This window comes from Schistocerca gregaria, chromosome 2 (genome assembly GCF_023897955.1).
Source record: "Schistocerca gregaria isolate iqSchGreg1 chromosome 2, iqSchGreg1.2, whole genome shotgun sequence".
Classification (NCBI taxonomy): domain Eukaryota; kingdom Metazoa; phylum Arthropoda; class Insecta; order Orthoptera; family Acrididae; genus Schistocerca; species Schistocerca gregaria.
This window is the reverse complement of record NC_064921.1, coordinates 242,199,421-242,215,885: the sequence shown is the minus strand read 5'-3', so window position 1 is coordinate 242,215,885 and position 16,465 is coordinate 242,199,421. Positions and strand designations below refer to the sequence as shown.

Below are 16,465 nucleotides of genomic sequence, written 5' to 3'. Positions count from 1 at the left end.
TCCCAGCCACCATTGATGATTTGAAACGAGAAATAACAGCAGCTATCCAAACTGTTATGCCTGATATGCTATAGAGAGTGTGGAACGAGTTGGAGTATCGGGTTGATATTGCTCGAGTGTCTGGAGGGGGCCATATTGAACATCTATGAACTTGTTTTTGAGTGCAAAAAGCCTTTTTAAATACTCTTTGTAATGATGTATAACAGAAGGTTATATTATGTTTCTTTCATTAAATACACATTTTTAAAGTTGTGGTATTCTTTTTGAATCACCCTGTACTTGAAATTACAAAATATCTGGTATACTTAAAATTCCTATTATTAATGGCACTATCTGAAAATATTTATTAAATTTATTTCTGGATTCATTTATAGAAGAATGATATAACTTGGTGACAATTCTTCTTTTCTCAAGAACATTTGTAAACTCGTTTTCTTTTATAAACTCCTTGGAATATTGTTAGTACTGCAGAACGAGTTAGTTGTGGGTTATTCCTCTGATGGAATCAGACATGTTTTTAATTTTGGCAATAACAATGTAATTTTTTTGTTTTATGGAAGTGGAAATTGTAAAGACAGCACGATATAGAAAAAAGTGATAGAATTAAGGAAGGGGGGAAAAAAGTACAAAAACAGAAATTGCTCAGCAGACTTACTTAATAGTTATCATGTCATTTGGAACCCACAAAGTCAAAAAGTTTCAGCCTAAAGAATCAACCCCTAGACGCTACGGACTGGGGTAAACTACGAGAAAAGATATATAAAAATGTTTATTATTAAATCTTACTCCTCTCGAAGCTTATGAAACGAGCCAGTAATTTAGAAGAGTGAAAATCAACTGGTGATGTGAGGGAGGGTAAGATTACAGCATCTTATATCATGCTGTAAGTGCTGACAACTTCAATATGCTTTGCATTAAAAAAGCAAATCGCCCTTCTATCCCAGTAATCAATACCACATTGTGTAAGAACTATAAACATTTTATTTCATTTAACATTACCAACAGATTTCTTCCAACATGTTATTTCTATAATATGGAAAGAACAGATTTCCACTCACCACATAGAAAAGACATCGAGTTATGGTCAGGCACAATGAAAAAGAGTCTTAGTAAAAGTAGAAAACACGTTTACACAAGCACAATTCACACTTACATGGCCACCATATTCTCCGGGCACTAAGAATGAATATGACAGTGCCCACGTTTATGAGTTGTGTTGGAGTGAATGTGTGCGTTTTTCATACTTCTGAAGAAGGATTTTGTCCGAAAGTTGAAATATTTCTAGCATGGATTTCATTGTGCCTATATGCGACTCATCACCTCATTTATGGGGTAAATAGCGATCTATCCTTTCCATATTGTTGTTATTCCATCCTGGACTTTCAAGTTTTAGAATATGCTATTTCTGCTGCATACAAAACTTGAAGCTCAGGAACGTCTACTGTTGATTACATTGGGACAAACGCAAAGAAACACTTTGGACATTTTTTCATGGAGATTAAGTGATTCTGAGGATTTGACGGCGCTGCCATAGGTTTCCGTCAGACTACTTAAAGGTAAGAAGAGAAAACAAAGAATCATTAGAGAATCTACAAAACCTGCCAAATATGTATCTATATACTGATAAAAAGAACAAAATCATACCCAAGGACACATGCAACTGTACTGGGGCTAAGTGTAGGTAGATGTTGAGGATGACATTTTGTTGGTGGAGTTAAATCCTCTCTTTCTATTCACAATTATATTTGCAAAAGGACTATCTACTATGGCAGATTTTACAGATACATTTATTAAAATAAGATTTATAGCTTTTTACACAAATTAAAAAAATTAAATAATTTTTAATTTTTAGCATTTGTTATGAGGGTATGGCAGATGGTGAAGAGTAGAAAGGATTAAACAAGGAAATTATTGATAGGGTTTGTAATTAACTATAATATAGCAATGTAGAAAACACATTTGCAGTGCTAATAAGGACAACCATCAGCTGTATAAGGGAATTATGACAACTAAGATTAGTGCTGGACTGGGATCTTGGATTTCCTTCTTTATATGAGTGGTTGCCTTAACCGCTTCAGTTATTCAAGCATGACTCACGATCAGACCCAAACTACCATACATTATTGCTCCTGCATCACAACCTGTACTTGTACGTACATTACGTAATTCCCGTTTGAGAGAGGATGTTTTAATTGAAAATTGCTGCTCAGTATAAGCAGATAAAAATGATATTGTAGTAAATGTATGTCTGAAACAATATTGTTTTGCAATGTAAACAAGGAGGAAGAACAATTAGTAAAAATGAATATCAGATACATGTTTACATGTAGGCTGTGTTGTATTGGTCATGATGTGCAGTTGTTAGGACACAATTTCCTCAGAGTATGCTGGATGAAGAATACAGGTGCAGCAATTGGACTGGAAGAGAAATTACAGTACACTTCACACAGTCATTTTTACAGATGTGGCCCCTGTGTTCCCTTTTCTAATGAAAGTGTAGTAATCCATTGTAATCCATTTCTAGACATTTGCATGTGGTATTGTTATACCAAAGTGGATCTTCATAATCTTTTATTATCTTTGAACAATATTCTTGAACCTCCAGCTGTGAAAAGTGGTTAAAAACCCACAAGCTTTCAGACAAATGCTCCTTGGACATAGTCACGCGGACTGTGTCATAAGTTTGCTACTATTGTCCTTGCATAGCCATGCCATCACATAAGGTAATGTTTCGATTACAAGACCACCACGCCTGCTTCAAGCTTCCAATGGCTGTGTCTCCAGTTATACTTAGCTGCAGATCACCCTCTTTACAGAAGATGTTGTCAGCCATTTTTACCTCCTTTTATAATGCTATCTCAGAAACTGTTTGTCCATTTAGTAATATATGTCTTGTCAAATGCAATTCAGTATCCATTTTGCACAGCGTCTACATCTACATCTATACTCTGCAAACCACTGAAGTGTGTGGCAGAGGTTACATCCCACTGCAACAGTTTCTGTTCCATTCATGTATGGGATGTGGGAACAATGACTGCTTAAATGCATCTATGCATGTTGTGATTAATCTAATCTTTTCCTCATTATCCTTACAGAGCAGATATGTACGTGGTTGTAGTATATTCCTAGAATCATCATTTAAAGATGGTTCTTTGAACTATTCTACCACTGATATCTCACAATGCAATAGATAAAAGCACTGTTTAATAATGCACACAGTCTGTTCAACAGAGAACTGCTCACACCCACATGGTATTTTGCATGTCTCTAGCATTCTGAGACATGACTCATATGAGTTATTGAATTTTTACAGAAGGCCTGAGGAATGAGTCAATTTTGGACATTTTGAGGAGCTGGCTAATCTTTCATGTTACAGAGCCACAGAATGGCAACTATGCAAGCTTGTCCTTCTCAGGGGCCTTCTGCTTATGTACCTTCAGTGAAGTTGCTAGTGAAATTTGTTGAATGTTGTCTCAGTTCTTCAGGCAAGTTTTCAGCACTTATAATGGTTTCTATTTGATGCATGAACGTCCTCAGAATGGAATATTTCTGTGCTTGGAAGAGGAGGAGGAGGGGGGGGGGGGGGGTGGATAGCTGGTAGTATGTAGATACCAATCTATGTGGCCAAGACATTCATTGCTTTTTGACAGAAAGAATGTTGAGGAACTTGATTCATATTTATCTAGATTGTGGTCCATGCTTTTGAGCTTAAACCACAGTTATTCTAGTGAGCAGAACATAATGGAGATATGATCACATTAGCAGCTCATGCAAAGTCACTTTATAAACCACGTAAGCTTTCTACTATCCTTGTAAAACCACGACATTCCCGGACCATTATTCCTACCACAAAATTCCTATCCCTACAATTGTCCCCACTAGAAAACCTGTTCCATGCATCCAACCACTACAGACAGCTTTCTCCAGCACCAGCCCTGGTAAATCCCACATCATCAAAGACAGGGCAACATTTGAAACAACACATGTTGTTTACCAACTAACGCGTCTACCACACAGCTTTTTGTGTAGGAATGACCACCACCAAGCCAGCAACATTTGAAACCAAACGTTATTTACCAACTAACATGTCCACAACATAGCTTTTTAGGTAGGAATGGGCATAACCAAACCAGCTAAGTGCCTGAATGAACACAGATGAACTTTCTACCTTAGGGATGCCCGTACCTAGTTGCTGAGTGTGCTCTACAGCACGACTAAAGGCCTACACTCTTTGGGCCAGTTTGTAACACCCCCAATACTTAAAAATTCTTCATGACACTACTTATTCTTCATCACATTTCTCTTCCTCTCAGTCCAATGTGTTTTTACTTCTTATTCCATCCACACATCATCTCTGAATTGAAACTGGCACTATGTTTACCAATGCCATATCATTGAAATTGTACTGGCCCTTCATCTTTCTCTCTCTCCATCATAACAACAGGCAAGTCCCACACATCCTGGGGTTTGAGTGACATCTCCCTCTCTCTCAAGCTAATACTCTTTCCTCCCTAAAGAAGACATTAACAGTTCCAAATGATGGGAACTGTATTTTCTGTTTTTAAATGTGTGCGTTCGTAGTACAGAAATTTATCGGTTGAAGGTACGTTCTAGCCAGTCATTTTGCCACCCTGTTGCAGGGAATGAGTGAATATTATTTAAAAGAGTGTTGCAATCAGTACGTGTAAATGTTCTGCTCGAAGGGTTGCAGATTGTCTTTCATCTTTACGCGAATCTAGAATAGCTGATCGACAACCTAGAACTGCTATGAGGTAAGGCCGGTATTACACTATCAAATTTCTTTGTCAAATATCTTTGTCCAATATCTTTGTCAAAGATATTTGAGGGTGTAATAGGGAACTTTGTCAAATGTCATCCAATATTTGATCAAATCTAAGGCCTCGCTGTAGATTTGATCAAAGAAGTCGCTTGTCTTCTGTGTACCGCAATGTGACATGTTACCACATAGAGCACTAGCTTCGCTGCATTCTGTCGTCTGTAGTGTTTTTATAAACATTGCCGATAAATACAATTTGTGTTTGCCGACAACAACAAAATTAAAAGAGATGTATGAAGCTGATGATGCACTTTACAACGTGAGGCACGCTGAATCCAAAAATAGATTACGAAGATTGGAGACCTGACCTGACCTGACCTAACCTAACCAAACCTAACCCAACCCTCTCCAGTAGCAAGGAGTCGGAGTGTTACAGTGAGCCTGCCTTCATCAGATTTAGCAGTTCTTAAGTGAATATTGTGCTTTGTGATATGAGGATACACTTCATTGAGCACATACAGAAATGTATTCTCATCCATTCTTAAGTAATTGATGTACGACTTGACGTCCTCCACTATAAGCTTACGTAACAAGTTTTGTATAATGCTTTGATCAAGTCGTCGTAAAACCCACGGCTTCACCCAGGTATGTTTCCTTCCCCCACGCCCTGTTCCTGCTTCTCTTCCGGATGTGCACACAGAGCAATTGTAGTACATGCAACTGCTGCAGTTAACAACAAGTTGCTGTTGTCAGCCATCTTGAACTTTGACGAAAAATATGATTACAGTATAATACCCCTTCTAGCACTACGTCAAGATCTTTGTCAAATATATTTGACAGAATATTTGATCACATCTTTTATCAAATCTTTGATAAAGAAATCTGATAGTGTAATACCGGCCTAAGGTGAATTTGAATCCAGCTGAATGCTAGTGGGCACAGGACTCAGGGAGCACCATGACCAGCCCATGTAGTTGAACATTTCCAGAAAGCCAGGTGCAGAGACAATGAGCATGCTATCAGAAAAGGGGAAATCCCAGAACTGGGAATTTGGGTGGCTGATGCTCACATTGCCTTTGTGCAGAACACACTCCAGGAGATGGTGGAGTGTCAGACACTATTAAAGAAAGCCAAGTTGCAGCCCTCTGAGGTTTGACAGTAACTCAAATCAAATATTAAAGCAAATCTGAATACATCTGCAATCTCATATAAAATGTGGTGCATCCAATGACACAACAATATTTCAATAACTTTAAAAATACAGAAGTTAATATGTCACAGTGAATAAACATTTATACAATGTTCATATCATTTGAACAAACAGTATCTCAGATGACGCACTACACTATAGTTATCATAGCTGAAAGTTACAGATACATATCTATTTTATTTACTATGTCTTTTATACCTGTTTCATTGTGCAAATGTTTGTTAGAACTTTTGTTAGAACATCATATCTGAGCACTTACACAGCAAATGAATACACCATAAACATTTCATTTTTCCCAAACTTGCATTTTTATTTAATGAATAGGTTTCTATTTTCCCAGTAACTTTATTTAAATGTTGATTGCAAATTCTATTAAAGAATTGTGCTAATTTAAAAGTGGTCAACAGTATGTGTTAACAGACACCACATCTCTAAAAGAATGCCAAAAGACTCTTCTGACAAGCAGGCCTAAATAACTTTTTAAACTATATTTAATGACAATTTGTTATCAATTAATTTGAGCGCACTTGCCCAGAATGCTAGCTTATTTATTTATGAACCAACTATTACTTATATTTATTGTAACGATCATAATATTTCTTTTATTTCAATATCATTATAATATATTAGCTTCGAGCAGGATGAAAACAATGTGTTTTTGGTGGGGATGGTCTTCAGCCAATGAGAGTTGGACAATGGTAGAACACTGCTGGAGCCACGTGGAGACTGAGACATTTCAATTGAAGAGCTCAAAGGCATAATTCTGGACACTTTATGTTGAGATCTCAAAGGAAGCAGGCCTGCCTGTGATAATGAGGGGTATTCAACCATGGAGATGTTTGATTCTTGGTGGTGAATGACAACTACCATACAATTTTTGAAGTGACTTTAGATTTCGACAGTTCCGAATTGCTCCAGAGTAGGACTCTTTAACTTTTGCTGCTTGATGTAAAGAACTGAGAATCAACAGAGTATGAGTTACTGTTATTTGTATCATTTGTGACTAATCATGTTGAATTCTGCACTATTTTAAGTTGGTGAATTGTTGTGACTCGCCGATCTTTCAAAGTGCCGCCGCACAGTTATGCGTGTCCTCTACATGCGGCGCTGTCTGACAGCCATGCAGCAGCAGTGCCATCTAAGCGGCCAGCCAGCCATCGGCCGCTAGCCTTGGACTCAGTTATGATTTGACTGTTAAAGTGTACACACGTCTTACTCTGTTTACTTGATCTGTGACTCATGTATTGCGTCTTCCTTGAAATATATTTGTTCAACTTGAAGTTATAACAATTGGCGACGAGATAGTGATTTTTGTTATCCATCGTTGACCCACATGTTTCCATGGCTACTTTAGGGCAACTATTGTCAAGTCTCATAGAACAGCAAATGCTTCTCACAAATGTGATTCGTGATTTCGTCGCGGCATCAAATGCGGGGCGTCTCTCGTCGTTGTCTCTACCTACTTTTCCTCCTTACGACGAGACGGCGGAAGACTGATCTGATTACGAAAAACGTCTTCGACACCACTTCTTGGCATTTCATGTCTCGGGCGAACAAACATGTAAGTCTCTGTTCCTTTCATGGATTTCACCCCAAATGTATCGGTTGTTGTCACAATTGGCTCCTTTGAAAGATCCTGCATCTTTGTCCTTTGCTGAAATGTGCTCCCTTCTGTCCATCTATTTTCAAAGCAAACGCATGTGGTTGCCTTTTATCGTTGTCAAAAACAACCGAATCAATTCTATTGCACTTGGGCTTCTGAACTTCACGATCTCAGTCAAAAGTGTCAATTTGTTACGGAAATTCACAAAGAATCCTACGCCGATTCCATGGTACGGGATGCTATTATCTGATCGGCACCTGACAAAGAAGTTAGGCAACGTGCCCATCAGTTGGCAAATCCGACTGTAGATGAAGTCCTATCCATCGCTCAGTCTCTTGAAATTTCTCGCGCCGTTGGAGTGTAAATAGGACCATGGAGCAACGGCAGGGAAATACAACCTCTGTGTGATGTTGATGAAGCGTGTGGCATGCCCCACTGGCCGACGTGGCCGCAGTATGCTCATAAGCACAGCCTAGGCCTAACCATAAACAAACCTCTCAGAAACTGCAGCAAAACACACAGCAACTTCCTTCCTGTCTGCGGTGTTTTACGAAACATTCACGAGAAGATTGTCCACAATGTTGAGCCATGTGGGGAAAAAAAAGGAGGGAGGGTTCCATGTGTCATCCGTTTGCAAATCCAACCGCATACATGATGTTCATGAACATGACGCTGATTCTGATTCTGTGTTGTCTGCTAATTGTACTTCTTCCCTTTCAGGGAAGTTATTCCTCACTGTCCGAATACTTGGTCGAGATGTTTGTATGCAGGTGGATACTGGTTCTGCTGCCACTATCATCAATTCTCAGACGTATCTTCAGTTGGGTTCTCCATTCCTGTCACCTGTCACTAGGCAATTACGGACTTACAATAAACAGAAGATTTCTCTCTAGGGACAATTTGATGCTGAGATATCTTACAAATCTGTCATTCGCACTGTTCCTATATTTGTTGTAGACCATAGTAACGCGGAGAATCTTTTTGGTTTCAATGCCTTTCGCGTTTTTTGGGTTCTCCATAGATGAGTCTGTCAATATCATCTCTGATGCTATTGCTTATGCTCAATTGGATTCCTTGTCAACGACAGTTGCATCCATTTTTTTTCCTGGGTTAGGCTGTGCAAACGACTTTGAAGCTCATATCATGCTCAAACCCAATGCTCTGCCTAAGTTTTTTCGGGCTCGGCCCATTCCTGTGGCCCTTCGTGATCAGGTCAAACGGGGGCTGGATCGTCTCACTGCACCAGGGTTCTTGTTTCCTGTCACTTCCAGTGAGTGGTCCTCTCCTGTCGTTGTCGTTGGTAAGCCAAATGGTGATATTCGTCTCTGTGGCGATTTCAATGCCACTGTAAATGCTCAATGCCTTACCGACACTTACCCTATGCCTTGACCTGAAGAATTGTTCACTAAACTTGCTGGAGGTCAGTATTTTTCTAAACTTGACCTGTCAGAAGCTTATCATCAACTTCCTCTCGACACTGCTTCCCGGCAGTTTACGGTCCTTAACACGCCTTTCGGTCTCTATCAATACCAACGATTGCCATTCGGGGTTGCCAGCGGTCTTGCTCTCTTTTGGCCATTCTTGGAACAATTATTGCTCACTGTCCCTGGGTGTATAGGTTACCAGGACGACATTGTTGTCACTGGCTCCGCCACTGACGAACATCTTCAAAATGTTCACACTTTTTCATGTCTTACAGACTGCTGGTCTTAAGTGTAATCTTCAGAAATCAAATTTTTTTCAGGCATCTATCACGTTCTTAGGGTTTCAACTCTCTCAGGATGGTATTCGTCCACTTCAGCAAACTGTTGCTGCGATTGATGCCCTTCCTTACCCTACATCTGGTAAGGAACTGCAGGCCGTTTTGGGGAAAATAGCATACTATCACAATTTTTTAGCGTCTGCTGCTTCGGTGGCTCAGCCGTTGCATCGCCTGTTGCATACAAACCTGCCTTTTCACTGGTCCGCATCATGCAATGCGGCTTACCAGAAATTGAAGACTATGCTGAAACAGGCCCCGTGCCTGGCTACTTATCGACCTGGCCAACATCTTGTTCTTGCCACGGATGCCTCTCAATATGGGGTCGGCGCTGTCCTTGCACACTGTTTTTCTGATGGTTCTGAACAACTCATTGCTAATGCCTCCAAAACACTCACAGATGGCCAACAAAAGTATTCTCAAATTGAAAAAGCAGCTTCGGTCATTATTTATGCTCTTCATAAGTTTGGTGTTTTTCTCTATGGATAAAAATTTCATCTTGTTACGGATCACAAACCACTTGTTTCATTGTTTCATCCTTCAACGTCAGTTCCTGACAAGCCTGCACACCGACTCCAGCATTAGGCTCTTTACTTTTCTCGTTTCAATTGTGAGATTCATTTCCGGCCGATGGCTCAACATGCAAATGCTGATGCACTGTCTCGCCTTCCGATGGGTCCTGATCTGGCATTCTATAGGGACAAACTTTTGTGTTTCCAACTGGATGTTGCCGAGCAGCGGGATGTGGACGGGTTCCCCATCACCGGAGACCGGCTGGCAGCTGCTACGGGTTCTGACCCTACCCTCTACCGGGTTTTATGCTATATTCGGGAGGGTTGGCCAGATTGTCCATCCGCTAAGACTTCTGATCCATTGCGGAACTACTACGCTTTGTGTTACCACCTCATGGCTAGGGCTGGTGTTATCCTCCTCTCCACCGACAATGCTTCACCGTGTGTTGTGGTACCTGCGTCTTTGCGTGCTTCGGTCTTGCTCCTCCTTCACCAAGGGCACTGGGGTGTCTCTTGCACAAAATCTCTGGTGCGCTGTCATGTGTACTGGCCAGGCATCGACTCTGAAATCGCACACATGGTCGCTGCCCTGTGGCCCTTGTGCGTCACAGGCCGCCGCCCCGAAGTCATCTTTGTAACCGTGGCCTTCGCCCTTTTTTAGGTACTTATTGGTTTCTCGTTATTGACGTCTACTCTAACTTTCCTTTCATTGTCCGTTGCACGTCGCCTACCACCGCAGCAACCACCAATGCTCTAGCTCGCATTTTCTCTTTTGAAGGCCTTCCCTCTACTCTTTTTACTGATAATGGTGCGCAATTTGCCTCTTCCGATTTTGTGGATTTTTGGGCCCGTCATGGCATCATGCATGTCATGGCCCCTCTGTTCCATCCACAATCAAACGGTGAGGCTGAACAATTGGTCCGCACATTTAAGGCTCAGATGAGGAAACTCCTGATTTCTTCTGCTGTTGATGCGCTTCTCCAATTTCTGGCTTCTTACCGTTTCACCCCCATGGGCGACCACAGCCCGGCTGAGCTGTGGCCGACAGCTCTGCACGCTACTTCATCTTCTGCGACCTTCCACCTCATGGCCGCAGGTGCCTTCACTTGGCCGGTTCATCGCTGACGACCTTGCATGGGTACGGGGATATGGCAGGTGGCCAAAATGGAGTCCTGGCTGCATCTTACGACACCGTGGCCAATGCCTGTATGAAATCTAGATGGACACGGGTGTTGCAGTGTGTCATTCGGACCAGCTTCAGTCTCGTGTACTGGCAACGCCTGTTACAGATGTCGCTACACCACCTCGGCTCTACCTGACGCTCAGGATACTGGAATCTCTCATTACTCACAACGCAGTCCTCTCATCATCATATCGGTGCCACCACAAGAACTGACGCCATCAGGAGATGTGTTCATGCAGGAACCAGATGACCATCATCTGTCGGAGCAACTCTACTCACCTCCTCCTCTTCCTCCTCCTACGGACACGGACACATCTCCCATGTATCCTGTTATAACAACCGGACTTGCCGCAATGGGCAGATTGGTGCACGGGGCCCCAGCAGATTCAACCCCCACGTCTCCTGTCATCTCGACCTGTTATCATCGGGGACACTTCCGTCCGTACGGGAAGCCTCCTCTTCGATACTTTACGGCCAGTCAAACAACACCTATAGACATTAGCAATCTACAGGCCACCTCCATCAAGACCTGTGCAAAAAATTCGAAAGAGGGAAAAGTGTTGTGATTCGCCGATCTTTTAAAGTGCCGCCGCGCAGTTACGGGCGTCCTCTACAAGCGGCGCTGTCTGCCAGCCATGCAGCAGCAGCGCCACCTAAGCGGGCAGCCAGCCAGCAGCCGCTAGACTTAAGACTCAGTTATGATTTGACTGTTAAAGTGTACATACGTCTTACTCTGTTTACTTGATCTGTGCTTTCATGTATTGTGTCGTCTTTGAAATATATTTGTTCAACTTGAAGTTATAACATGAGTATTTTGTGTTTTGAGATTATGAAAAGGACTTAGTTTCACAAGTCTTTGATGACTATTTAGTTTGGCGATTTTCCTACCATTCTCATATTGCTCTCAACATAACTTTACTGCATTAGGTAAGGGTATTTTCTATGCAAATTTTAACTGGATATTGTAGGACCACTGTCCTTTTATTTGAGATGTCTTTTCTTGACTATACATTATTCAATGCAATTCTCTGTTGTCTTTATCAATTACAGATGTTAGAGTAGAACACATTTTATTAAATTATTCTTTTACTTTTTATTTTATATTTCTATGTATTTTATTAACTCACAATTCTAGCCAATGCAAACACTACTTGACTGCTGGATCACAGCTACATATTAATTTCCAGCAAACTGACTGTGGAGCACGAAAGTAGATATGTGCAGCTCGACCCTATGGCTACATCAAGCTATTCTTCTTAAACGGAGTCATGCATAGCCCCAGCACCTGAAGTACGAGCAATATCAGGCAAAGTCGCAACAGGTTTGCTCATATGGGATGTTGTTTAGAAGAGCAACTACTCAGTAGTAACCGTCAGGTAATGTCATAGTCTGAATGTATTGTTCAAAGAAGCTTCTTCTAAAGTAATTGAGAAGGCAAATAGGAGGGAAGAGATTAGAAAAATCAAAATAACACTCTATAAACACTATCTCCTGACCTTCAGCACAACATAACTTTTTTCTATTTATGTCTCTGTTTCATTGCTCTATAACATTGCTTATTGTGACTATTCTTTCTGTGGCTGTTTGGATGTTCTCACCATAGGTGAATGACACAAGCTAAAACAATATCTTGATTCTGATATTACTAACAAGAAAATGAATTTCATTTAACTTAAATGATCTGGAGCTTTAATTTATGTCTGATTTTATTTTAACCACGTGCTGTACACGAAACTGCCAAACAGAACATCTCCCACAAAATATCAGAAACAAATTATTCATAATAACTTACTTTCCTCAAGTAGAACATCTGTCCCGAATAAGTTGTAAGGATAGTAATTTCACTTTCTTCATATCCTTGAAGCAAAAGGTATCTGCAAAGAGCTATCAGGAATTCGGCTTCAAATAAATTTCGACGGCTGACAGTTTCAGACACCTGAAATATCATAACAAATAATGACAAAAGATGGTGACACACTGACAATGGTCATTCTATGATATATAAAAACAGTGAAAGATATACAGACAAATTTTCAGTATATCAAGTACAAATCAGCCTACAGCAGGAAACTCTTGCAATTTTCCTCAAAACTTTCTTGAAGCACATATATGAAAAAAAAAGGTAGTAACATACAGTGAAGTCTTTCATAAGTTTTCTTAGCTGCCAGTGAACCGACCACATCTTATGATTGTGGTCCATAAAACTATTTCATTCCCGACATTTAATCCAGACACATCTTTTGAGGTTCTCTTGTTTCTGCTGAGTATTGGCATTTCAGCTCAACCATGAGCACCAATGAAAATGTCCAATGCAATGGAAAATTGGAAAATATGTCAGGAACAAAAAAGGATCATGGACCACAAACATACAACCTAAAAGGTCCACCAGCACCTAAAAATGTAGCACTCTGACGCCCTGCGCAAAACCTCACCCCCCCCCCCCCCCTTAAAAAAAAAAAAACAATTGAAGGATATGGCAGAAGCAGTAATGTATGGCTACTTGACTAATGAGTCAACCAGAAAAGTTAACAGGAGAGAAGAAAATGGATGGTAATTACTGATTATTGCTACTGAATATAAAACACAGTCAACATCTATATTGGATATGTTCACAGGCAAAGTAATGTAGCTGTGCAAACACACTGTTGACAGATGGATGTCAAGCAGGTGTTAACACAGGCTATACTGTATTGGTAGCACTATTGCTGACAAAGTTATGCTTTCAGCTGCCACTTTGGACTCCCTAACAAAGCAGAAAGTTATGTTTTTATATTTTTCTGTGTTTCTTCATAGTTTAATTCTTAAACTCCTTGTGTATTTTTGTATTTAAAAGGTGTAATTTTGTGTTTACCCTCACCTCAGGGTGAGTGGCAGGTAGTAATAAGTTTGCATCACTCGAGACAAAGAGTCATTGTGGGGGCTGGCCCTCTGGCCTTGCTCTTACACTCTGTGAGTGGACAGGTGCGTGCTCCTTCAGCAGGGCCTGAGAAGGCACATGGGGGAGGGGGGAATTAACTAGCTTTTGGGAGCTCCAATGTTAGGTGCATTAAGGAGGTCTTTAAGCAAATAGTGTCCAGGGCCGGAAAAAATCAAATGTGCAGTCGGTATGCCTGCCATGGGGCCTTACCAGAAATGTGAAGGGGGCTCTGCCTGCAGCTACTGAATGTGCAGGGTCCAGTCTTCTGCAAGTTGTGGCTCATGTCAGCTCCACTGACATCTGTCACTAGGTTTCTGCAGCCTCAGTTCATATAAGCAGCTGTTGCAAATGGTGAAGATTGCTGGCCTTGCACACATGGTGCAAGCACAACTAACAATTTGAAGCATGCAGAATTGACTGGGGCCTTTGGTTTGGAGCTGAGTGGAGTGTCTGATCCCACGGCTTCACTGATTCTGTGACAGCTGTGGCTGCAGATTTCTGGGCTTACATTATGGGGTGAAGAATTGTAGGATGACTCCTGATAGGACAGAGGTGCTCACCAGCCAATGCAGAGAGCAAAATCATATTGCATGCAAAGTAAAGGAACTTCGACTGTCCAAATTTTAACAGTAAATCTTTTAAGTAATCGTGACAAATTTCCTGCACTCCAGGAAAGTTGTAGCACTCAAATTAATCTCAGAACCAAAAGCTGGATAAAACCTGGAGTACAAAGCTCTGAAATATTTATCGAGGCATTGAAAAGATAGACAAGAAGCCAAAGGATGGGGAGGGGGGGGGGGGGGGGTTCATAGCAGTCTACACAAATATTGTCTCTACTGGGAACTTACCTGGATGCATGTCAGAAGTCTAGATAAACTCAAGTTAATTTTCTTATGTTTTTACTGGCCACCCAACTTCATCATAATGTCTGTTGAATCATTCAAAGAAAGCATGCTCACTAGCTTGGAAATCCCCTGATCATGAAATATTAGTTGGAGGTGACTTTAATCCACTGAGTATAGATGGGGACATCTCTGGGTTCACTGCATGTGGTATGGAGAACCAGCCCTGAAAGTGCTTTCTTACACAATTTCGGAATACTATTTTAAGCAGCTAGTTTGACAGTCCACTTACAATGAAAATATTTTACACCTTGCAGTTACAAACACGACTGACATTATCGATGGTGTCAGCATAGACACAGATCATGATGCATTCATATTGGCAATGGCTAATAAAGTTAGTAAATTATTCAAGAGATCTAGGAGATTATTTTTGCTAGAAGAGCAGATAACTAGATATTAGCATCATACTTAAACAATAAATGGACATTTAATTCCAGTGTGAAGAAGATAGAGGAATTATGGGTGAAGTTTAAAGGTACTGAAGTTGCTGTCTGGAGAATTATGAGCCAAGTAAGTGGATGGATGGAGAAGACCCACCTTGGTTTAATAACAAAACTCAGAAAATATTGAGGAACAAAGACTGATGCACACTCAGTTTAAAATGCAAAAATGATGACAGGTAAAAGTTGTTGGAAGTTCACGTGTCTGAAAAAAGATCTATGCATGAAACATACAACTACTATCTTCACACCTGAGCAAAAGATCTTCCTGAAACTCTGACAAAATTTCAGTTATAGGTAAAATTGTTAAGCCAGTCAACGGCTTCTATCCAGTCACTCATTAACCAGTCTGGTGAGGCAATAGAAGACAGCAAAATCAAAGACAAACTTTTAAATTTTATATTTAAGAAATTATTCATGCACAAGGAGACAATGTTGACTGGAATACTCTTTTTCAAATTCTAAAGGTGGCAGGGGTAAAATACAGGGAGCGAAAGGCTATTTATAATTTGTACAGAAACCAGATGGCAGTAATAAGAGTCGAGGGGCATGAAAGGGAAGCAGTGGTTGGGAAAGGAGTGAGACAGGGTTGTAGCCTCTCCCCGATGTTATTCAATCTGTATATTGAGCAAGCAGTAAAGGAAACAAAAGAAAAATTTGGAGTAGGTATTAAAATTCATGGAGACGAAGTAAAAACTTTGAGGTTCGCCGATGACATTGTAATTCTGTCAGAGACGGCAAAGGACTTGGAAGAGCAGTTGAACGGAATGGACAGTGTCTTGAAAGGAGGATATAAGATGAACATTAACAAAAGCAAAACGAGGATAATGGAATGTAGTCAAATTAAATCGGGTGATGCTGAGGGAATTAGATTAGGAAATGAGACACTTAAAGTAGTAAAGGAGTTTTGCTATTTAGGAAGTAAAATAACTGATGATGGTCGAAGTAGAGAGGATATAAAATGTAGACTGGCAATGGCAAGGAAAGCGTTTCTGAAGAAGAGAAATTTGTTAACATCGAATATAGATTTATGTAGCAGGAAGTCGTTTCTGAAAGTATTTGTTTGGAGTGTAGCCATGTATGGAAGTGAAACATGGACGATAACTAGTTTGGACAAGAAGAGAATAGAAGCTTTCGAAATGTGGTGCTACAGAAGAAT

The 16,465-nt window shown here is 40.6% G+C and overlaps 1 protein-coding gene across 2 annotated transcripts in view; it reads right to left on the bottom strand.

The window, feature by feature from the left end:
* Positions 1–16,465, bottom strand: part of LOC126336769 (NFX1-type zinc finger-containing protein 1-like) — a 301,188-nt gene that overhangs the window by 164,304 nt on the left and 120,419 nt on the right. For both annotated transcript variants that reach the window (XM_050000780.1, XM_050000779.1), the window contains exon 6: positions 12,837–12,980. In XM_050000780.1, coding sequence (XP_049856737.1) covers positions 12,837–12,980 — 144 coding nt within the window. The remainder of the gene's footprint in view (positions 1–12,836; positions 12,981–16,465) is intronic.